This window comes from Leptosomus discolor, chromosome 3 (assembly GCF_034619465.1).
Source record: "Leptosomus discolor isolate bLepDis1 chromosome 3, bLepDis1.hap2, whole genome shotgun sequence".
Taxonomy (NCBI): Eukaryota; Metazoa; Chordata; class Aves; order Leptosomiformes; family Leptosomidae; genus Leptosomus; species Leptosomus discolor.
The window spans coordinates 52062758-52088745 of NC_141393.1; the positions used below are offsets into that span (position 1 = coordinate 52062758).

The 25988-nt window shown below is 40.7% G+C and overlaps 1 protein-coding gene across 2 annotated transcripts in view; it reads right to left on the reverse strand.

Annotated features, from left to right (window-relative positions):
- Nucleotides 1-25988, reverse strand: part of EIF2B3 (eukaryotic translation initiation factor 2B subunit gamma) — a 102778-nt gene that overhangs the window by 39199 nt on the left and 37591 nt on the right. For both annotated transcript variants that reach the window (XM_086462794.1, XM_086462795.1), the window contains exon 6: nucleotides 13269-13358. In XM_086462794.1, the coding sequence (XP_086318920.1) occupies nucleotides 13269-13358 (90 nt within the window). The remainder of the gene's footprint in view (nucleotides 1-13268; nucleotides 13359-25988) is intronic.

Genomic DNA, 25988 nt, shown 5'->3' on the forward strand with positions numbered 1-25988 from the left:
TCTCAACGTTATTTTCTCCTGATCCTTTGATGGAGATTAAAAATTTCCATGTGAATACAAAGAAAGAAACAACAGTTACTCCGAGATTTTTTCCCCAAGCATTTAATGCTCCAAACTAGAGCAGCCAGCCGCCATTCCCATCTCCTCCCCCCTCCTTAAAGAAAAAAAAAAAAAGTCAACTCACTTTGAAGAAACGACAAAACAGGGTCAGGGCAAGGGGGATTAGGGAAGAGATATTTATATCATGGACCAAATTAAAATGTCAATGCAAAAGGCAGACAAACAGCCCTTGCCACATATATACACCAGGCATGTTTCCTCAAGGAAACAGGAAAGAGATTTGAAAAGAGTTAATGCAGTCCTGAGTTAATACCACCTGCCTCAGACTCAACATCACTTAAAAGACAGTGTTTGGGTCCATTTCCCACAATGCGGTTTTAACAAGCACAATGGAAAAAGCAATTACAGGCCTTTTCCCCTTCTCACTGATTCACTGCTAAAAATGCTGGAATTTCTGAGACATGCTAAGAATGCAGAGAAAGCAGAGAAGGATTATGTACAAAAGCAAAAAATATCTAATGATAAATTTATAGGGTGTGCTACAGCCTTGCAGAAGGCTAATTCTGCCCTTATATCTTACAATAATCTTTTTGCCTTCGTTTGGTGTACCCAAGACCAATTACAATCAAAGAAAACTCCGAAGTAACCAGGCAAGCCAATAAACTACCAGGCAATTACTTGTGCCTAATTCAATAACCTGCAACACCAATCATAGCATCAAACAGATGTTATTTCTTGCTAAGTTCTATTTGTCCTGTTCTACTCTCAAAATTCCTGTCACAAAAAGAGTAAATACACTTCTCATCTCCCCAATTTCATATTAACTGCTTATTTGCCAGTGTCTCATTTTCGGAGCTAAAAGCCTATGGAGAAGGCAAGGAAACTTTGAGAAATGTTCTACTAAAAGGTAATTCCACATGGCTGCATTTGTGCTTCATTTGTCTTTCCATACTATTTTCTATCCAAACCTTTCAAGTCTGACAGCAACCTACTCGCAACGTTCCTAAGAGTGTGCGTGACACTATTTTAAAAAACACTGCAGAGCGAGCTGGCATAACTGCACAGCTTTGCTTTGCAGGCTCAAGTTTATGGATGACTTCCTAAAACTGCAGAATCACCACTGAACTACCTGCATTCTGGCTGATAGAGGGAAAGCAGAAGACATGCAAGTGACAGTCACAGACAGCATAACGCAGAGCGGATCCAGATCAAAGTATGGAAGGGATGGTATGGATGTAAACCACATAAAAAACTGTTCTCAAGTTCCACCAAGTCTGGATACACTTAAAGGAGTAGGGATCTAAGTTCCACTTCTGCCAAAAAACCCTTTGGGAAACAAGGTAGCTTTCTGAAAAATTGACCACAAAAATTAAAACTCCTCAATTACATACTCAAATCCTTTGAAAGCATGCATGCACTCAGCTTGGGTCATTTAAGTAACCTTAACTCTGCCCACTTGCCAAACAGACAGGAACGCCCCACAGCTCCTGACTAATACAGCTTTTGCATGGGAATGCCAGCAAGTTTAGACATTTTTAGAACTTTTCTCTGACCAAAAGTCTCTGAGGCCGTCAGAGGCCACCCAGGGTGTTTGGCAGGTTGTACATGCTGCTTAGAAATGGATCTCATTCATTCCCAGACAGCATCCCATTCTTCTAAAACAAGCGCACCTGCACCAAACATGATTCTTTGCCAGAACTCATCTTTCCCCATTCTCTCCCACCTCCGCCTTTGCAGCCATCTGCGTCTGAGTTAGCAGCTTTTTTCTAAATGCCTTTGAAATTAGGCTCCTTTTCTCAAAAGCGCACTGAACAAAGGCATTCTGATAATATGCCTAAACAAACACATGCATATGGTGCATTTGATAAAGTTGACATGTATCCATAAAACTGATGAACTATGTAAACTTAAGGTGCATAAGGATCTAGATAGATTTAATCGCTTCAGATGTGCCTGTATAAAATACGTAAGTGTCAAAAAATGTAGATGTGGTTGTAGCTTCACAGGGGTAAGCTCCTTCACCCCGCTCCACTGAGGCTGTATTAAAGACATCGTCGATGTCTGCATCACTTTGCTCTGTTTCTCCATGCAGATACTGCGTTTGGTGGTCTGCAATCAAATGGACCCATTCTTGGTTTGACTTAACATCTCCATTCTTTCAGTAGTCTGGGAGATAAACTGGAAGCTCTAGCGTGTAATTCACTCCTGCTTTTACCTGTACAAGTCCCATTTCTACTCCCTTCTCCCCAGAAACCATTCTACCTTAATTAATTCCTGTCCTCGCTATTGATTACTAATCCTCACTCCACCCCTCCCTGTAGGAAAACTCTTCTGTTCTCTTTACTGTGGCATTTGCAATATGATCTTCTGTCCTGTGATAAAACAAATTTTTTTTTTTTTTTCTCACTTTATCCTTTCCTAAAGAACTTTAAGATGAAGCTTTTTGGCCAATGAGTCCCATCTCCTCTTCTTTATGAGCCTAGTTTTATTCATAATGTTCTTTCCAGGTGGTATTAATCTGGAAAAGTTTGGTGTAAAATGCTGTGCATGCTACAGTTCATCTCTGCATCTTTGATTTTAGGGAAATGTCACTCCTCCTCCCCATTCAGGTCTTTGACTTCTTCAAAATCAGTAACTTAACTAGACAGCACTCATTATGATTGTCCTATGGCTGTTTAAAATGTTATACTCCCTTTTTTTATTTTTTCCACTTTAACTGAAGAACATTGTAGTTGCTCTCCTTTGATTCAAGACTGTGTTCTAAGATAAGCCCTTACCTCATACTCTAGCTACTTATCACATTCAAAATGGAACTCAGTATATTGTTATAAATTGATTGATGATTCACTGATTTAATGAAGATCTCTCTTAGCTACTCTATTCAAGCACGTGTGCCCTATCACCATTAGTAGCATTTACTCTCCCTTCTATATGCAGGAAGTTAAAAGTTTCCCTTCATGATAATTCAATGCAATAATACAGTCAGCAACAGTGTTACAGACATCTTTATTATTATTTGTATTTCATTTGACTGGCTAAGGCACAATGAAATATGACACTGAACTAACACCTATAATACAAAAACTATGAGAAGTAGAATAGTAGGGAAACAATCCCTATTTTCTCTTTTTTCCAAAAATTCAACTCATAAGTAAAAGGGAACTCAGCATTTCAGAAGTATGAGTCAGTGACTGAGGTGGTGTGAAAGAATAGAGGTTTAGAAGCAAACCAGAGAGGGGAAGAAAGAAAAACATTATCTTGAAAATTCTTGAAAGTTGTACAATCAGACCATTTGAATAGAAATTACAGGAGAATTATGTTTTCCACTGCAAGAGAAATATGCCATGATATCACATATAAGGATTGTATCCTCACAGGGACATGTCCAGCCAGGTAAGATAATAATTTCACCCCAAGTATTACCTTACATGCAAGTAGTGCTGTGTGGAAGAAAGTGTACTTCATTGATGAAAGAATGCTTAGGGTGATACTGTCCAAGTAGCAATGATTTAAGGGGGGAAAAAAAAAAAAAAAAAAAAAAAGAAAAGAAAAGAAAAGAAAAAAGTGCACATAGATAGATAAAAGAATCGTCATTCCTTTTTGGTTCAAAATCCACATCTCTTATGAAGACAAAAGTCAATTTGACTGAAGGCTACCCAAGGAATCTACAACCGCATGAAACAGTGGAAAAAACAGTTCACAATTTTTAATGTTTAGTATCAGATCAGAGCAAGCCCAGTGGAGGCCACCAAGAGGGCCAAGAGCACATGACACAGAAGGAGAAGCTGGAGGAGCTGGGTTTGTTCAGCCTGGAGAAGAGAAGGCTGCAGGGAGATCTGATTAAAGTTTTCCACTACCTAAAGTGAAGTGATAGAGAAGACAGACAGACTCTTCCAAGAGGTGCACAATACAAGGGCAAGAGGCAATGGATGCAAGCTGCAACACTGGAAATTCCAGTTGGGACATAAAGAAAACAGCTTTTCGGTGAGTGGTACAGTCCTGCGACAAGGCCCTTCTTCATCCTTGGAGATTTTCAAAACTCAACTGCAAAAAAAAAACCCCGAGCAACACAACAGTTACTTACTTGAGAAGGAGGTTGGAGTAGAGACTGCTAGAGGTCCCTCCCCAACCGAATTTTTTCTATGGGACTATAATATTTGTATTGACATTTGAATGACCTTTTTCATGTCCTCCCTCCATTCACAAAGGGAATCCAAAGGGTCATTATCTGATGCTGTAAATCACAGTTAGAGGACAAAATTAGCAATATTAATTTGAATGAAAATTGAAAATAAAATTGAAAAATTTAGAAAAATTTGCATTAGGAGCAGCTTGCACGCTTTGAGTGTCTCAGGCACATGGCCACTATGGCATATCAAAGTCTCACAGAAAGATTTGCAGTTTTTCATTAAGTCAATCAGCTCCAATTCAGCACATCCAAAGATATGTCTGCTCCCAGGTAGTCTGCTAACAGGAAAAGGAATTGTATTTATTACAGAAGTGATTTGTTGAAAAAAATCACAATTTGTTTAAATCTAGTTTGGATCATTAGGGTTTTTTCCCCTGAGGTTTCAAGAGTGAGCTTGATTGGTACCACAGAAAGATGATAACTGTAATGATACTCTGGAGGAGGAGGAGATAAACAAATTTCAAGTTTTGGCATTTCTAGTAGGGAGCAGAGAAAGCTCCAACAGCTGGGTATGTTTGACAAGGAAAGGAAATGGGAAAGATAAATTGCCATTTCACATTCTAACAGATCAAATGCACTAAGGAGGAGCTTGGGTTTGGTTAGTAGGGTTTTTTTTCCCCTCCTTTTTCTTTTCCTTGTTTGGAAAGCTATAACCTATTTGCCCTGTCTTCACACAGTATACTTCCTGTACGAGCTATTTGTTTATTTACCCATTTTAATCACAAGGAAAGTATTCATTATAAAAATCTCTCTTTACAGCAAAGGAGAAACCTTCCAGCCACACGGCTGACACATGTTAACTTGCAGGTATTCACAGAGCAGGTTCTGTTTTAAGCCATCTTTCAGGCAGCTACACAAAGACCACCAAAGCTGGGTGTTCAGCTCTGCCAGACCTCCCCCAGCCAGCAGCCCTTGCCAGGAAACACAGGTGACAGCCTGAATGATAAAAAGGCATTTAGAGGGAAAAAAGAAAAAATGCACTGGTTTAGTCTGGGCAGCACCTTAATATAAACCTGCAGGGGCCTTTGTGTACAGCATAGCACACAGCCAGCCAAGCAGGAGCTTCAGAGCCAGTCATTTGCACCTCCAGTTTTCAAAGATCTCATACTGCCATTTATCGGGGAGGATGAGGGTGGCTCCACTGCAGGTCTTCTCACAGCCACAGATCTCAGAACATAGCACTGAGAGAGCAAAATTTTCTCTCCTCTCCAAGTGCTGGCCCAGCAGAGGCTTTCTGGACACAGCAGAGGGGAGCTGAGAAGCGAAGCTTGCTCTGGGATTGCAGCTGAAGCAGTTTGGAAAGGCAGAGCACTATGACCTCACATTTGCTTTTATTTATTTCAGCAGTTCAAAAAAAACCCCAAACCCAGTGTTTTAACTTCGCAAACAAATCATACTGACTTTGGCTATAAAACTTACTGCAAATTTGCTCAGTTCAAAGAAGGGTTTCTCAACTGGCGAATTCTGGCAGGCAGCTCTCCAGCGCTGGAAGAACTGCAGAAGAGATGATCTGTTTCCTTAGCTCCAGCTCAGTCTCTTGCAGGGTGCACCCCAAAAGAAGGGCTCCCCAGGGTAAGTGCATTTCCCTGGTGGCAAGCAAGATGTTAGCACTCAACATTCCCAGGACAAGGCACTGCGAATGCTTACTCAGACCTTTTGAAGTGACCACAGTGCTGCTGTTTATAATTCTTGCCTTTCCAGTACCACACATCATCCCTTCTGGCCACAGAGCTGCCTGCTTCTCAGGTGACTGTACAAGGGAAACGGTACCTTCTTCTACACCCAGCAATTCAGAAGTACTAGATTCAGGACAAAACAGTGATTTGCAAAACACATTACTAAACACAAAAATTTTACCTTGCTTTCAGGAGGAAGAGAGAGGAAAAAAGGAGGAAGGACACCACGAAAGTACGTGAAATGTTCTAATGTACAAGAGGGAGATGTGTGCTATCAACTTTGTTTTAGCTATATGGACATAGTATTTGGAAAAGAAATCCAAAGATCTGCTTTAGGTTAGAAATTGCAGTTTCTGCTTTGGTACCTAACAGAGAAGCCATAACATCTCAGCAAACACTCAGTGGCATCTGCCTTCATAAAAACTGAGATGACTAGCTTTCAGAGGTGGTGAAATTGAGGTGCCTATACATAAACTGCCCAGCATTTCCTATCGTAAGTTTCCGTTGTCTTAAATTTTGCCAATGTTTAACTGTTTTGGCTGAAATTACCCATGCCAGGTGCTTGCCTAAAGCTGATTTTTTTTTTTTGATAGCTTCATCAAAAATGTCTCAGCTATTTCCAAGAACAAAATTATGGAAAAAAAACAAAACACTTTGTTTTGTCCATGTTAAATATTTCAACCGCTCTGCTGAAAAGCCCTTGCAGTTCCATGCTTGCAATTTGGCACAAGGTTGTCTTTTCATCAGGGCGTTAAATTTGTAAACATAAAAAGTGCCCATACTACATCTAGCTAAGTCTGAAAAACAATTGTTTGCACATGGTTGGAAGAGACCTGTTTTGCAGCTAGATTTTTTTGAGTCCTCCTACATTGGGCACACTCCGTTTTCTCTCTCTTTCTGCAAGGTAAATGAACTGCTCATGCACTACTCCACAGAGTAACAGAGTATGCTCCAGGCCAAGTTTAACAAAGGCTGAGCTGGATATTCTTTGAAGTTTAGAGCATCCCATCTCCTTCTGGTGGCTGACCTGAAAGGTGATAAATCTATGTTGATAACAGCTGCTCCATTAACAAGAGCCACAGTAGCCTCACTGATTAATTCTAAAAGTGTCACGTATATAAATATATATATATACACACACTTAAAAGAACATCAGGGTAACAGTTTGGGCACTCAAATTAGGAAAAGCTAGAACTATGTTGCTTATACAACCTTAATTAAGACCTCGTGTGCACAAATTATGATCCAATCCCTAAAAAACCACTCAACTACTTACTCTCTCTCCCGTCTTGATCTCTTCTTTACCCAACGTAAAGATGGACTATACCCTGGGGATGAATCAAGGTTGTGTAATGAGGCAGAAGAATGCCTGCCTCATTTGTTAGAACATGTGTGTTAAATGTACAAGGCCGAGTGCTGCAAGAGGAGAAAAGAACTGCTAATATTTAAGGCAAATGAATGATGCCTAAAGAACTGGTTTTTAATTTCTTTTTTAAATTCCCTTCTGTCAGAGGAGTTTACAGATGCTGCTGAATGCAGAATGTAAATCTAATTTCTGCAGGCTGACACTGACTGTGTGCTTTTGACTTGATCAGTATCATCCGTGACAGCTATCATCAATAGAAAAGATTCTTTCAACATTAAGCGCTGTTTATGTTACATTAAGGACTTAAAAATGGCATATTTAAGACAAAGATGCTTCAAACTTCATCTTTTGTGTGCTTAGTTTCCCCCTTTCAGAATGCAGAAGACTGCTACTTCACTAATAGGGGTGCTGGAAAGATAGGTAATGAAGCATGTGCAGAGCATTATAGTATCAGTAATAACCACCAAGAATCAAAAAGGAAAGTATTTACCTTATCTTCAGAAAAGGGTTTAAACAACAAGCAGCAAGTAAGGCTGGTGGCCTTCACCTGAACTACAGAAATTACATACAATATTGAACAGTATCCCCTTCAGTGAGAATCTCAGGCAACAAATGAAGGAATGGTCGGGGGGGGGGGAAACCCGTACACAGTCATGTAACCGGAGACTGTATGTGGCCATACAGAAGCAAAAGGTTGCACAGGGAACCTCAGCTGTGGCACTTCCTAACTGCCAAGTGCTTAACTTTGCAAAGATAGTATTTTCAAATGTAGCTTTTCAGGTGCTCACCCTGTACCTAAGGTTTGATTAGCATATTCATGACAAGCTCTGCACTGATGAAATTCGACAAAAGCAATTTTTACAATGTAACTTCATAAGTAGTACCACATACTGCTTTGCTTTAGACAGCCTTGATCTGGCTTTGGATTTTCTGGTCTACCTCAATGAGAGGTGAAAATGGCAGCCTCCACGTGTCTATAGGTTTCAGCTGTGAGCAAGGTGAAATCCTTATGCATATAACAAATGTTGTCATCTGTGCCTGCACAACTGACTATGGGCACCATGCCGTTCATGCATACATATATTATAAATGCATATTACATATGCTTTGAAGCATAGTCACATGATATATAGACACACACACATATTCAATGCTTAAATTTCCAAAGCAAGTTTGATTTTTCCATGTTAAAACTTTACAGGGGTAGGGGTTGCTTTATAGCTATCTTCCCCCTCACCCTCCCTCAAATCAGGTGTCTTATTTCACCAGGCTAGAGCTTCAGAAATACTCTGGAAAAACAACACAAACAACCACGCAATTTCACTTTGATCACATTTCTTCTGCTAGCAGCTTTGCTGGGATTGTTAGCAAGCCAACTATCAGCACACAGCAAAGAAATATCAGTGCATGCCTGTGCAACACGCTGGGCTCACAAAGCACAGGCCTAGATCCTGCTATCCACTACAGATGAAGCTCACAGGGGAAAGGGAATAAGGACTCTCTTCTTCCATCTGCCCTGAATGCAGCAGCAAGGCAGGATTCCAACCTAACACTCAGGAGAGCGCCAAAAAAGGGACTGGCTACTGTGCTGGCTGCCACCCCAGGGCCCCAGGGGTGTGAGGCCCGCCAGCTGTGGGGTGGAGCCGTGCCCCCAGCCAGCTACAGCCTCTGCTTCTGTCTAGCCTGCTGGCTCAGCTCATGTAATGATCGTTTTAAGAAAAGCAATATTGTGCAGTTCATCATGCAGTGCAGGTGTTCACCTTCAACTATCCCTGCCCTGTGCTGGCAGAGCAGCTCCTGCAACACACACAGCCTGTGTGCTTGACTGTCTTCCCCATGCCACAACGCGCAGCGCCCGTGAGATCCTCAGGTTAGCTTTACTCTGAAAACGAAATGTTTAGGAAAGAAAAACTCTCACTTGAATACAGGGAGATCAGATTTTTAACTGACCTCCCTCCTTCCTGTGCAAAGACCCAGTACATCTGCCAAACCAAGACCAACCTCAGCAACTCCATCGATGCAGAAAGGAACCTAGGGAAGAACCAAAGGTCTCTGCAGAAAAAAATCTCAGGGACAGTTATAATCAGCTGAAAATTCAGCCCAAACAAGCTGCTGCTTGTTCACATTGAGGTCACAGTCCCTATTCAGATGGGATAAATCTGAGCAGGGTATGGTCCGTGACCTCTTGTGAATCTAGTGGGAACAGTCCCAGAAGTCGTCAGCGCCAGGTATCCACTGGGGATGCAGGGATGAGGCCCTGTCCATCCCAGGGCAGAGCTTCAAGTATGCCTACTGGCAGCCCTGGGCAGAGGCTGCCAGTGCACTCAAGCTGATTAACGAGCACTTAAATAATCAACCTGCTTCAGTGACGTAGCAATGTGGAGAGAAGGGAAGAAATAAATTCCAGCTGCAGGGAATAACAAACAGGTAGGCGCAAGAATTTCTTCAGCTGTTCCCCAAGCCACTGTGGAACCATGACCATTTGACCTTGGTAGATTCAGACAGGGTAAGACTTCATACCCTTGAAGACTCAATTTCATTAGGATCCAGTGCTGAACAAGTGGATGAGAGAGAAATGGAGATGGAGATTTTAACTGTCAAAATGCTTTTTTTCCTCCTAGGAGAGGAAAGAGAAAGCAGTTTCATTCCCCTAAATTTCCCAAGTTTAAACACATTAGGGGCATTTTTTTTTTTTTTTTTTTTTGTCTGGACATACATATTTGAGGGGGTTCTAATAAACAGATAATTTCTTCTGACTTTTATTCAAAGGCACTAGTGATCTTTGCTTTTTAAAACTCAGGAATTTGTTTGGTTTTATTGGTTGCAATAAAACTTTAGGCAGGAAAATCTACTATTCAGTCCTTTTAAAATCGTTCCTAAAAATGTATTAAAGGACTATGAACTGAGTTACAGGGTACCAAACAGTATTTTGACCTCTCCTAACATCCCCCGTAGTAGAATCTCACTGCTGCAAAACAAGTACTGATTATTCTCCAAACAATCCCACCCAGAAGAGGAAACCAGTGCATAAAAAAAAAAATTAAGGGAACTGTCCAATACCACAAAGCAAGACAGTTGCGAGCTGATAACAAAACCTTGGTATCACAACTCCATTTTGGAGCTGAACAATAAATTCAGCCAGAATTTCCAAAGGCATCATATAACAAAGTTGTCCCAAATCCTAAATCGAGATTCATATACTTGGACAAAACAAAGGTTTTGCCATTTCCCGTTCATTTTTTCCCTGTTTTCATACTAGTTGCTCGTGATTACATATGACACATATATTAATCCGATTGAAGCAGAGGAATGCAATTTACCCTTACAGGTGCACCTATACACAAACTACATTCACTTGGGGAGAGCTTGTTCTTGCCACATCTTTGCAGCTAAACTGGGACTACACTGGGCTTTTATTCCATTTGGAGCAACAGATCCCACATACATAACCACATTAGTTTTCACATAATTCTTTGACCTGGAAGTAATAATAATTTTCTCTGCAAAGGGGTGAGCTATAGCCAGTTATAGGATCTGAAATTTTTACTGCTGGGCAACATCTTTTCTGCTCTTGTATGTCAAAATAAAATTTCAAAAAAGTGTAAACGCTTCACTGAGCTACAAACAATGAAAAAAGGTGTTCTGCCTGCCATCAAACCCTGCTGTTAAAATATTAACACAATGTAAATATTGTAATATTGAGGAAGTACACTGTGTCAGTACTTCCTGGCACCGTACAAGAGCTTCACTGTTCACTTCAATCCCTGCTGTTAGTTTTAAACACGCACAACTTAAACAAGGCATCCGAGCTTCTCCAGCCCTGGTGCGGAATTGCAGAGAGGCAAAATCTTACTGTAGGTTCTCTCCAGACTAAAAACCAAAGTATTAAAAAGAATTCTTAAGTGCAAACAAATATATAGAAGCCAGTACTTTTGAGGCAAAAATATTCCACAGTCTTTCAAAAGTCCTAACATATTGCTGCCAAACATGGAAAGATCTTTGGGTATGCACTGTCCTCCCCTTCCTCAGAGAAGAAAAACAAGGTGCAAATGCCCACCAATGCCAGAAGCCTGAAAGCCCAGGTTATTCCTCATGGCAGAAGTCCCATTTCCCAGATTTGACAGTTAAGCACATTATTTGCAACTGACTCTCTCTCTCAATTGACTGAATAAGCAGCATGTGGGTAGTAAAAAGAATGCAGCAGCTACCTGCCATTAGTGAGCCAGATATTGCTATCAGATCTTAGAAACGCTGTCTAGCTGCTGTAATTATGTATTTGGCATGGAATTGTCATAAAAAAGCAGCACAGCTTCATAAAATAGTGAAAACGAGAATGACCTCTCTATAGAAAACAAAAAAACCAACCGGTCATACTTAAAAAAGCCAGTAGACTTGTTCTAGAGGGACCCGGGGGCAACAGAAGGAGTTCAGAGCAGGATTTCACTCTGCTGGCTTTGGTTAATACAAGGTAAAATCCCATCACTGACACAGCTAAAGATCTCACCAGTTTCAAGGGAAACAGCATAAAGCCTTGAAATCTGAAGTTACCACTATTTATGCTTAGAGGCCTCATTGTGTCATTCACTGTGGCATGTCTGTCAAAGATTGTCCTTGTCCCACAGACCTGATGATCTAAATTCAAAACACCATGAAATACCAGGGGAAAAGAACTGAGTATGTGAAATGCCTAGTATTCCAGAGATACCTAATCTCAGCAAAACTAGATGGCTAGGATTTCAAGAAATGAGTTCTACATGTCGCTTTATGACAAAAGAAAGGTATAAACACTGCTTCATGCTACCACAGGAAATACAGGAAGTCCAAACTGTCACCAACTTTCTAAAATACACCGAATAAGTGGCTTATTCCAGATTTAAATCATCTGCTGCTACTGAAGCTTTCTCATCTTACAGACACATTCTCATACACAAATGGGAAATAAAATGACTTGTACAATGCCCCCATGTGTCAGTCACGGCATTGGATAAGCTTTACTCTTATGCATGGCAAGAAATTGCCCTGGGGGTTAACACAGATTCTCCACTTTTTTAACCTGCTCACAGAACCGTATCCTGGAAGAGCTGCTTCAGTCATGCATCCAACTGCATCACCAGATTTGGTCAACACTACCAAAAATCCTCCCGCCCCCCATGTTTTTTCACATGTCAGTTTATGTACCAAGGAAAAGCACTATGAACACAACACTCAGTCAGCCCCTTTATCCTTCATCTTACTTAAAAGGCAATAAAAACTCTTGAGAACTCAGCTTGCATTCAATATACGTAATGGGCATGACAGTGCTACAAAAAGTCTAGGAACAGGACATCATTCCAAAACTGAACTACTTACTGTGAGGGGGGTTGTTCATTTGTTTTTTAAAGATAAACAGGGTGGGGGTTTTTTTGTTATGTTTCATGAAACATTATAGCTAAGAACCTTCTCCACTTTCATAAATGGATGTTTTTCTTACTCTCAGTGGGTGGTCTCCAGAGTTTTGACAGAGGAACATCACAAACTAAAAACATAGGATGCTACAGAGATAGCCCACCTGCAGTGGTGGTGGATGTGAAGAGGGAGAGAAAAGGTGATTACAAAGGCCAAAACTGAGCGTGGTGCAGGAAATCAAAGGTCAGAGATGTATTCACAGCCCTAACAATGGGGGAGTCCTGGTGAAATGATCATCCAAAAAGCACACACACGTTAGGAAAACAAGGGATCCAGAAGAGGCAAAAATTTTCGCTTTCACTTATGCTGTTATTAGATTTATTTTTTTTAAAAAGGTTCGAATAAGAAACTCAGACATAATGCTTGCATTCCTTTTAGTATAGTTAAAGCATTTTGAAAACTCATTTTCTTTTACATTTCTATTTTATGCTAGCCAATTTAATGAAAGAAATCTTCCTTTAGAAAGCTCTGGTACAAACCATATGTCAATGCAAACAGCTGCTACTACCTTATGTACTGCTTGGTTTCTTACCTGTTTTCTACAAGGAAGTCTACCACATATTTCTTCAGACAGTAGAGATGGGCATCCATCAGCCCTGTTCTGATATGCATTCTGGGGTGCCTGGAAAAGAAAAAAAAAGGAAAGTCATGGGGCTTTGCATGGTGATTTACAAGAGCTTTACTTCGCAGTTAAGCGAGTGGATAGTGAAAAGTGTGCAAAGGCAGATCTGTTTCTTTCCGTCTACTGCTGGATTAACAGAGGAGAACAGTGCAGGCTGCCATTATTGGACTGTGTCTGTAAACTTACACCTGCTGGCCCTGGGTTGATCTGCTGCGAAAGAAAACACCTTCTCCAAGGAGTCATTACTCCTGCTACATCTTCTTATGTAAGTGGAAATTGCACATTACTGGGCAGGAAGCCAACGTAATGGGCTCAGAGTGCTAAAAGTTACAGTGGGTAATGTCAGGGTACAATAATTCAAAGCTTCTGGCTAAGTGCCTGCCTTAATATGCAAGGCTGTGCATGTTCTGCTAGCAAACACACACCACTGTATTTTTTCCAACACTTCCTGGAGGGGAATAGGGAAAGGAGATGGGGTCTGCTCACCTTTCCTACACCACACATTACAAATGACTGCCACAGCTCAACTACAAAGCGTTTGTCTATCCAGCCCAGTAAGGTGGAAAAGATCAGTAAAACTCCCGTTCATCATTGGCCAAACAATAGCAAACAGAGAAGGCTTTGCTTTCAGACCAGCAGCAGGTTAACATTTCAGAAACTCGGAACTCTCCAACAGCTTCAATATTTTAAGAACAAGGACTCATCAATTACTTCTGTTATTTCTCTGCACTTAAGATAGTGGAAACCCTTTTTGGAACCTGTCTCAAAGCAGACAGATATTTTATGCCAGTATTACTTTCCCTTCCACACACCTGTAGCCTCATTTGAGAGTGTTCTGGCTGTCTGAACACTTGCCACTAGTTTGCCAGACAGAAAAGCCACAAGAATATTTAGCTTGAAAATTAAAAAAAAAAAAAAAAAAGCAACCACAATACACAACAACAGTCATGAACTACACTGGGCTGTTCAAGATATCTGTAACTGCACTCACAGTCCAGAGGGAGAGAAATTTCAATCCACACCTGAAACTGTCTCTGTTTTCATTTTTCCTCCTTTGGTGCCTGGATTTTATAATGAAGTCTGAATGAATTTATCTTACCCATATATTCCGTCCAACCTCTGTTCACTTATTCCAGAACACACTAAAGTCAAATGTTTGTGATCATGATCACTTTTATTATTTAGTTAGCTCAGCTGAGGGATCACTCACAACCTGAGTATATGTGTATATATATATGTAGCAAACTAATGCTAGCACACCAAATATTTAGTAACACTAAAGCTACCAAGAATACCAGGTATTCTAGTAAGCCATTTTTCAATGTATTTATCAATTAATGCAATGAACTACCAAAGTATTTGTCTCAAAATTTTATAATTTAGGTGGCATTTCTCAAGCATGCCATTCAATTCAAGCTAAGCACGTTATTAACTATAACAAAATTCTTTAAGTCCCACTTGCAAGGGAAAGCTCCAAGCTCCTATAATAGTAGTATGACACTTTGCAGCAAAGTATGTGGTACTAAAAAATGATATATGCACTTTCAGTAGATTACTTCATTAACAAAACATGAGCTCACCTAGCAATGCTCCAGTACTGATGTTATCAGTGGCCCAGATGTTGCTGTGGAAGTCAGCCCAAACAGCAACGTTCCTTATGCAAAGAGGATAGGGAATCCACTAATTTTAATGGTGTCTTGCAGTTGGAAGTCAGCAGACTCCCTCCTGCTCTGCATCCTGAGGATGGTTTCCACATTTTGTGTATTTATGAGGAAGAATTTTCATATCTTCCCCGAGAAAAAGGGCTTCCTTGTATTTACATAATGAATATTAAATGGGTTATTGAAATGGGTAAAAGAAGTAAATTGAAAGAAATGGATCAGGGAGGAAAGCTAGGAAAATGAACAACACAAGGCAAGAAACATGTAAAAAAAAATGGAAACTGATGCAACATGGGAAGGAGAAGGAAAAATAGGAGGAAAACACCCCAATTCTTAACTTGAAGATGACAAAACAGGATGCAGTTTCTTTAGTGCCAGAAGGCTAGGTTCTTCCTTCCCTATTCAAGATCTATCACAACTCCCCTTAAACACAAGGCAGGGAAAGGCTGCAAGGGCTAGACATCAAGCAGAGGAGTATAAAACAGGAACTCCTCGATAAATGCTGGTTCTGTTGCTAGTGTCTGTACAGCTTTCACACAGTCTCCCCACCTGCAAACTGGAATAACACTATTTAGCTACACCGCAGGACACTGAGGATTTGTGGACTGAAGTTTGTAGCTGCATGCAAGTATTGTACCAAGTTTTTCTGTAGCTAAGCAACTTTGTTTTAAAGTTATACAAAATCAGTGCAAGTGGACAGACAGTAGCACAGTGCTATCCTAGCTGCAGCTTCATCACACACACACAAAAACCCACAAAAGCCAGCCAGACAACAAGATGTACTGAAATGTCGGCCTTAGCTTTCAGCGTAGAATATACTAACAATAACAGAACATCATGCTGGACAAGAGGGAGGTCCCACAATGAAAATCCTCTGAAATACAGACCACCTAAGTGATTTGCAACAGAATAGTCCCATAGATTAATATTATAATCACAGCTTCAGAGGTCAAACAGGCAAGTTTGGGCACATGCATAAACAAAGCTGCAATTTCTGTAAACCAGACTCAAGGAGAGAATAGCCACACTAAACCAGGCTGATAAGACCACTCTATCATAACAAGGGACTAAAGATGATGCTAATTTTCATTGACTAGTGCTTAAACCAGTTTATCTTCAGGTAGAAGCAAAGGAGCCAAATTATCTAACAGATAACAGAAAACTCCATCACCATTTCAAATGAGCATCTGGTTACTAATATTGAAAGCCACACTCCCTTTTCATGCCTCTGATCTCTCACTCCATCGGCTAATCTTTACAACATATGAAAAATGAGCCCGTCACAAGAAACAACTGACACACAGAGAACTGAATAACAAACGTGTGTGCCGAGAGCTGACGCACCTAGGCTTATCGCTCAGAGGCAGATAATACAGAAGGCTTTTAATTATATCATCAAAGTGAGGGAGATGGTAGTAGAAGGGGTTGGCTGCAGATGGTTAAGTGTTAATGAATGCTGGGTTGCGTGGTTTATCAAAAGAGAAAGACTGGACATATCATCTGAGAGGGTCACTGTTGAGATGAAAGTTGTAATAGCCATTGTTGGAGCTCTTTAATGAGCAAAGAATGTCAAATGTGAACCCTCTAAGAATCATACCAATTACTAAATGAACTTCAGTTCACTCTAGCAAATGTAATTAAGCACAAGTCATTAAAATACATGGTAAAACTCCCATTGGCGCTGCCACTATAGTGTCTATTATTGTCTGTGCTCCCATGCAACAGAGGGGGCTGCTCCCAGTTGTAAGCTCTGTGTGTTATGTTAAGTGATGGCAGATTTTAGCCCTAATGATGAGGTATGTAGGGCTCCCTGGCAGAAAGCAGACAATGAGGAGGTTCAGAAAGATCTGTGGAGAAGTCAAGGAAAGATCAGCAATTAAAAGAGCAATTTCAAAGAATGCAATTTAATGTGTAAAATTAGCTTTTATTAGCGCATAATTCCACAAAATCCTGACTCGGGATGAGAGCGCATAAAGGTCTGCAAGAGTCCTTAGAAAGGTCTGCGCCCGTAATTCCTGACACGCCATTGTGAAATAATAAGCAGTACTAACAGGATTGATGCATGCTTCGTACATGGCATTGCTTTGAAAGTGGAGCTGAAGCTTTTCTCTCCCTGATAACCTCCCTCAGGATTTCCTCCCTCAGGGAAATCAACCACTGATACAGCAAACTTCCCTTATTTACAGCCAAAGGGACGGACAATTGTTTAAACTGTAAACTAATTAAGAGAGATTACCACCAAGAGCTGGAGGTTCAAACCAGCCCTGCACTCCCACTGACAGTGTGATAATGCCAGGCTGGGGTCAAAATCATAAATCTGAAGGGAGCACACACAATGCTTAAAGCCAAAAAGCCTCTCTACTAAGCATGGGATATTGCCACATTAACCTCACCACCCCACAAATAAACTAGCTGAGAAAGAGAAATCCCATGGCCTCTTTCCCTTTAACTTCATACAGCTGTTGACGGAAAATATGAAGGTCTTTAAATAAGCTGAAGGACCTGAGGCTGTCCGTACTCTAATCCAAGCAATGGCAATAAAAACCCAATCATACTTGCTATTAACCTGGCTCCTGAACTGATACCTGAATTACATCCACTGTAGGCTTATGGGGTACTAGTTCATCTTCCTCCTCATCCCTCAAAAACAAATAAAAAAATAACAGCACGCTAAGTGCAAACTATGCATTCCACACTCATTTCTTTTCTAATTAATTGCATGTAGCTCACACAGTCCATGCAGCCAGTCTACTGCATTCTTCCTATGCCCACACTGTCTGCAAGGGAGGTGGTGCTCTCATGTTGATACAAAGCCAGCGTGCAGATCAACACTAAGAGAAGTCTCCCAGCAAAACCTGCCAGACCACCTTTAATGTCGCAAGCATTCCTACTTTTAAAGGAAAAAAAAAAAAAAATTCCCTAAATCACATTGCTCATTTACGGGACAGCTCTTGGCTGTAAACTCACTAAAACTCACTAATAAGAAAAGACCACTGTTACATTGGCTCTTCAAAAATCCCAGACACCTTATGACCTTAATTTTTTTACACAGTGCTTTTGGCCAAAAAGATCCCAAAGCACTTAGCCAAATGAATGTCCCTACTGTATCCCAGGCCTCCTTTGCCCACCAGTGAAATGCTGCCACCTCCGGGCTGAACCGCAGCAGCTGTAGCGGCACAGGCTGGGACATCCCCCCCCCCCCCCCCCAGACCCCTCCTCTCCCACGGGGCCCTCTGCACCCCTCTGCCCAGTGCCCCTCTTCCACCAGCCTTCAGAGGAGGGGGAGCAGTTTGATTAGAGGATGCTGCTTCCCGGGTGGAACAACTGGTTCAGGTCTGGCTATGAGGAATACCTCGGCTATATGAGAGCTGGCGTGTAGAGGAAGGGGCACAGAGAAGCAATCACCCAAGACTTCAAGACAGCGTGAGCTACTACGAGGTGTCTTACAACTCGTGCCACGGGCCCCAGGTGACCCTGACCTCTATGTCCCAGCTCAGAAGCACCTCCTCACAGTTTCCCTCCCTCCAGTTTTGTAACAATGTTATTTACAAAGACAGTGGGGAGAGAGACACACTTTGGTTCCTTGAGGACCAGGCAAGAAGACACGCAACATTTGCAGCTTAACATCAGCTGCTGGCAGCAGCTCTGGTAACTACCCACCGATCCATCCTCACGGTTGCTGTTTCTGAAGAGACACAGTGTCCGGAATGGGGAGTACCTTCCAAATGAAAATGTTTTATTGATCTAGTGACCTAGGTTGCTTGAAACCCTTCCGAATAGTAAATATTTTTCATTTAAAAACTTCACCGCATGCCATTTCTCTTTGTTGCATTATATTATTAATATACCCATGAGACTACAATACAAACTATGATCCTAATTCTGACAAAAACATGCTGAAAAGTTTTTGGTAAAGGAACCAAATTTCATTGAAAGCCAAAGATCAAATAATTTTCTCTAGTGTAAAGAGTATAGGTTAGCAGTCATAACTCAGGATTAATATTTGTTCAAGGCCAGTAATGGTTTACAATAAGCCAGTGTGACCTCCTGTAGAAAGAGCCATTATCTTGGCACCAACACCGTGCTTTAATGTTAACATCTCTCTTGACTTCAACACTGAACAGCAAGGGTGCTGATGGCTGTGCAGCCAACTCATCCCATGACCTTATATAAAAGGTTTTTCTTCGCCCTGCTTCAGCTTCCCCATATAAAAATGAGAACAGCAGCAATTCCTCACCCACCCTAAGTCTGAGGAGTGCATGTGCTCCCCCCAGGAGCATGCCTGACACAGCTGCTGGGGAAAGCATTTCCCTAAACTTGGTTCTAAGGATCTTCTCTGCCATACTGAGTGCTAACAACCGTAGGAAGTAACACAGGGGCCAGGCTTCCCACAACACTCCTGCCCCTCTTCTCTTTCCCTGTCACTGGAAAAACAGAGTTCATTAAAATATTTTATACTAGACACTTTTATACTACATTCAAGTTTGCCAGAATACCCCCATTGCTATGTAGAAACTGGGAAAGCAAAAGAGAGAGAGCAAAATGATAAGTCGTCCAGAGCTTGGTGTGAACAGAAGAGAATACACTCTGAAGAAGGGCAGGGACTGCCAGAGACATTATTAATAAGTTTTACCCTTGAGCTCTGGCAGCTCCTTGTTCTATACACAGAGGAAAAGGATTAATCAAGCCTTGCACGTAAAGGTTCTTTCTATGGTCTGCCAAAATATTTAAAGCAGTATATACAAAGTGTAAGCCTTATTATTATACACATTCAATGTAATCATCTTATGCTACAGTTAAGGCTAGGATGACAATAAAGTGCACTATAACCCATTCAATTCCAACACAACAGGACATGGCTTAGTCACTTGGTTCAGATCTGCTGTTTGAGCTTATTTTTCTTATGCTGGGCTAAACTGTGATTTAAGAGATTTAATCAAGCTTTGGGAATTGCTTTCTTTGCTAAAGAAGGAGAAAGAACTAAAAGTCTGCACCTGGCAACCCTAATAATTTCCAGTTTTCAGCTCATTTTGCTTCCCGCTTCGTGGAAATTCACCTTAGTAAATAATTGTTCCCTAAAATCACAAGGGCTGAAAGGATGACAACACGTAAAAGAAACAAGTTTTAACAACCGACTGAAGCTGGAGAACTGTACAGAGGCTACTGAAGAACAGCAGCTCCTGCTGATCCCTCCCACGCCAGTTCCCAAAGGGCTAAGCAGTAGACATACGATATATTTTCTTAAATCAAATAATTACAGTAAATGCATGGGAAACAGTGAAACTGAATACTAGGTCAAAGCTGTAGGTCACTAGCAACACATAGCTTAAACACAGCAAGGCTGCCACAATTTCTCTATGTCACTGGCCTAGACTTGAAGGCAAACAAAACGGTACTCAGCAGTGTGACTGACTGATCGCAGCCTTGCTCGATAAGGCTTCAAAGACTTTCTGTGCCTCCCAGGTGAGGTGAGTTTTATTTAGAATCTATGATCTGCAAAATTTGGGAGTTTAAGGCATACTTTGGACTACTAAAAGACAGAGGCAATAAGAAATCCTCCCTCCCCCAACCTTAAATAGCAAGTAAGAGCAGAAGCAGAAAAAAACTAAGTTGAAATAAGCGTTATAAGCATTTCCTTTTTACTTCACAGGGCCCAGGAGCAGGACAAACTGAAGCTGTCACACATACCTTTGTGTTTCCCATTGTGAGCAGCCTTGCAGGTAGGTACTTCATGGAAATCACCTATTTCTGCACCACAGAATTGCAGAATGGTAGGGGCTGGAAGGGACCTCTGGAGATCATCTAGTCCAACCCCCCTGCTAAAGCAGGTTCACCTAGAGCAGGTTGCACAGGACTGCATCCAGGCGAGTTCTGGGAAGAAGATTCCACCATCTTACTAAAATCAAAAATCCCTCTTTAAAGCTGTTACTGTGCACAGGCCGTACCTGATCGCTCACTTTCCTTTGCTAGGATCTTTGCCTGACAAGCAAAACGGCTCTTATGATGGAAGGTGCATGTTTGTGAGTCTGTCTTTAGAAAATAGTCACATTCAAAACAGTTAAGTTTCATGGGACTGGAGAACAACCTGACAAGAGTCTGAGAGCAGGCCATCAGGGTTAGAAAGAAGAAGAGAGGGAGAGAAAAGAAAAAAGAGCAATACATGTTTTGTGCTAGACAAAACAGCACCTGGCTCTTCCCAATACTTAAGAGTCTAGAAAGCAAGAAGACATGAGCTTTGAATCCAAAGACTGGAAAAATTCAAGTGTTATGGTTTAAATTACCAAAACCTACCCAAATCCAGCCCATGTAGGATGTCTTCTGCAGTAAATCTGGCAATGCTCATTTCCTTCATACGCTGTAAGTGAATTATACTTAGCTCCTGCTCTTCAAGGGTCTGTAGCTTCCTCAGCTGATGCCTTGACCTGCGTTTCCTTTTGATCTCCCCCTGGAACCTACTGCTTCTGCCTCACTTTTGATTCACAATAACTTTTTACAGTCATATCTATTCACATCTCAGCTTCACTGAAATCTGGACACTTTAGCATTTGGTAACACAGAAAGCACACTTCACCCTGACAAGATCCCATCAAGTACAAGGGTTAAACATTTAATCAGGTCATGAAAATACCTTTATCCCAGTCAGAAATTAAGGCGGGCACAGAACTTGGCTCTGCTACCGCTGCAGAGGGAACCTGGCTGTGACTGCCAGGACACAGGCTGCTCCACATCTCAGCAGTGTTGAATGGGTACACAGAAGAAAAATATACTTTAGGAGAAACTACGCTAAGGTATCAGCAGTCAGACTTGATGAATACTGCTTCCCTACAGAAAAAGGGAGAAGTTTCCCCACTTGGCTACACTGAAGTCATGACTCAGCCCATGTATTCAGATACATCCTCAGATACATGCTAGGCTGGATTTAGGGCAACATCAACCTTGAGGCACAAGATTTCAGGACACAGAGAGCTGTCGGGGCTTGGCACATCATCAGCATTAGACTACATCCCAATTCTGCAGTGAAAAAATACCCCAAGTGATAGGAACACCACACAAGAAATACAGAGATACTTGCATTCTTTTCTAGTTTAAAAGAACCTATGCTATTTAATTTATCAGCTAATATTTTGACAGTATCAAATAAGAACTTCATTAAAACAAAGCCTTAAAATTAGAAAATGTAGCATTCTTTTTGCAGAGTGGCAGCAGAATTTAAAACCAAAGGAGAATTGAAGTCAGATTTGAAGCAACTTGCAGACATCTCTTGTCTTTTCAACCCCAAAGCACTTTATGATTAATTCTTTTAATAGCTAACTGGCATTTTACAAAACACCATTAGAAATACCATGGGATGATGAACGTTAGTATTGGGGGGTGGGGGGTTGGCGGGGATAAAAAGACAAGACACAGAAAAATCTATCGTTACCACAAGAAGTGCGTAATATCCACTCACAGTGCAAATTTGCATTTTTTAAACAAGTAATTACAGCAGTTACAACCACACTGGATTAGTTTCTGGTTAGGCCAGATTACTCATGATTTAAAATTTCCAGATTTGTTAATAGCTATAATAGAAGTTGCTGCTTCATATTACTATAAGAAACTGAGCTTATACTTAAGATGCTTTCAGAAGGATGCTGAAGTTGGAGCACTACATCACTAAGCCAAACTGAACAAAAACATACACTGCACTGAGGACAGCTGGATTTCCAGAAATTTTTCTCATCTTTCACCCTTTACTAGGGCCTGAATAATAGCTTACGGTTGGGCCAGAGGAATTTTGCTCCTTTTGAACAGCAATAACATGCCAATTAGAATACTGCAGAGCAGAGAAGAAACTCATGGCGAATTCAATGCAGTGAGACGGTACTTTGAGTAGTAGGTTAACTTCCTTCCCTGGGACTAGTACTGCTGACTGGGAAACTTCACACAAACAACAGTGCTGTTTTGCACAACCCAGCACGAGGTAACTCACTTCACACTGTAGGTGGGAGCTGCCTTTATAAGGAGGAGATAGTCACTGTTCATTTAAAAAAAACCAAAACAACCAAACCCCAAAACCACAAACCACATTCTTGAAGGAAAAGCTGGACAGCTAAGAAGACATTGCTCATCTGTGTATTTTCACAATTTAAATACTAATTTCTCTCTCTCTTTCTTTTTTTTTTAGCTGCAGTTAAAAAGTCCAGTTTTCAGCCAAAATTAGCAAGCATTTGATTGGTGTGATAAGGAGACACCAACACCAGCACACCACTTGTCTGGAGACAGTGTGGCTTCAGCAAAGAAACAGACAGGAGAAACGTCATTAATCTAGACTCCAGTGGTCCCTAATAGCAAAAGCAGTAGTAGAGAACCACTGTCACCACTGATCACAAGCTGGTATTGAAAAGCAAGAGAGAAGACAGCAATTGAACCCTCTGTTGCTTATGCCAACTGGGGTAGTGAGTTAAACCTCACAGTCTAGAAGCAATAAACTGGCTATGGCAAGTAACAGAGTTGAGATGCCTCCATAATTTGCTCTTAGAATAGCTCTCTGTACAAAGACCAGAATGGCAACAAATCCAATCCTTTTCCTTTACAAGGCTAAACCCACGGTAGGACAATTTCCTCATCTTGAAACACTTAGCCTAACAGAAAGAAAAAGAAAATGAAAATGGGTAGTGGATGACCTGAAGATTATCATTAACAGTTTTATGGCAACCTCAAATACTATTAAAACAAAATAACTTCTATTCCCTTCTTGCTTGGAAGAGACTGGGACTATATCATCTGTGGTTGTGGACTGTTTCAGCATTATCCAACTGCATAAATGAAACTAGTGTCAAAATTAAGTTTCAAATGGCTTGAGGTTTATAGGAATTAAAGAAGGAAAAATTAAATTTGAAACTCTGCTTGTTTACTAGTGCTAATTAAATATGCCAGATTTCTGGGCAAGCTTTCTAGCCTGTGGCTACTACGTTACTGGCTTGTAAAACAGTCAACAAGTACATGACTACAAAGCACAAATACAATAACAGAGATGTCGTGTACAGTCCTGCCCTTACTTTATAAAGAAAAAAAAAATATATAGAATCAATCCGTAACTATAATGACCTGCGCTAACCCTCTAGACTTTATTAGCAATATAAAAAAGGGCCAAGTCTACAATAGTTGGTTTTGCGGAGAACAGTTAAAAAAAAAAAAATCAGAGAGGGGTAAGAAGCAATAAGCACAACCAAAATGAACAGGAAGATTTAAGGCTAGTTTACTTCTAAAAATCCCATGCTCCTGGGCTCTGCTCTCAAAATAATTTGCTATTAAAAATAAATGGAAGGTTTTGCACTTCATTTTGCACATGCACTTTAAACATGGTCTGATTATTCACACCATGGAAGTTGCACTCCTCATAAATAGTAGATTTTATTATTATATTGGAATTCACTAGAAAATCGGTTAAATTTGAAGAGCTGGATTTTCACATTTAATGGGAGCAAAGGCCATATCCATAATTGCACAGTCCATTTAGACTCTAAACTTTTAAGACAGGTAGTATTCTTTGCATTCTAAATTTTAAAGGAACCAGCACAATGAGCTCATAGTCTATGAGGAAGCTACAAACCAACCAAGAAAGAAGAAACTAAAGCCAACCTCAGGCAAAAGGATCTCCTGGGAACTGCTCCTCTTGGCATACAGGTGAAATAAAACAGAACAAAATGCAATGGTACCTGCATCATCCCCAGGTAGGCAGGGGCAGGGGAAGGAGGAACAGTAAGAGCCCATGGCCTAAATGCTGTTCTTTGCATATCTTTCAGGAAAAGCTCCCAATTTACTTTCCCTGGCTGACAGCTGTTTCTACAAGCATGGCAAACAACTTTTAATGAAGAAACACTTGAGAACAATTTGCTGCCTTGACAGCTTTAAAATGAACAGCCTTTCACAGCAACTCAAATTAATGTGTGTTCCCACTGTACAGTAGCCTTGCTCAGCTTTAAGGAAACCAGGAATTATGCTTCAATAAAAATTCAGCCACGTAAATATTCTGCTATAAAAAGAGGCATAAACATATAACTCCAGCTTCCAGAATCATGTACATGAGGCAAAGGGAAACGATATAAAAATAACTAGGTTTTTGTTTATATCTCACATTTACAAGAGCAATTCCAGAAACTAAGTCCTTCCACAGAGGCATTGATTTAATTAGCCTGTATAGCACACTATTTGTATTTGGAACTCTGACGTACATTGATAAAAAAGAAACAAATACACAATGGATACACACAAAATTGTTTCCTAAACTTCGTCTATGCCCAGGTGTAGGTAAGAAGTCTCAAACACACTTTCATGGGCTCTTCCTTACATGTAAACAATCCTTTTATAATATATACGAACTATGTATGTTTTCAATTAAAAACATGACTGGATTGATTGGATAGTATATTCTTGCAAACCAGTCAAAAATCAAATACAAACTGAAGCCTTGAAGGAATTTCTGGAAGTACAAACCATACAGCACAACAGTTCTACTTCTGGCAAGGAGAATCACCTCTCCTTTCAAAATGAGGCTAGAAGCAACAGCAGTGCATAAAAAGATGCTGTCATTCAGCGTCAGAACTACATTAATGAACAGTATTCAGAAATCATAAAAAAATGTAACTGGTGAAAATCGCAGCTAAGCAAGTAAGCACACAATGATCAAGTAAGAGTAGAGCGCTTGCTTCTTACTTCTTGATAACTGTCGGTCTCAATTTTCAGTCTTACTAATCAACTGAATAACAAAATTAGCTCCTCGGATGTGAACACTGGATTCTCTTCAGTACACAAACTGTGGCAGGGAAGGTGACATTTTTGCTTAAGGTAACAAACAGGACTACTAAGAATGGGTTCTCACACACTTTTTTTTCCACTCTACTTTGATCTACATCAGTACAGACTTTGTCTGCTTGTCCTTCCTCGTGTTAGATTTAAAAGCCAGAACATCCCAGAATTTTGGGAA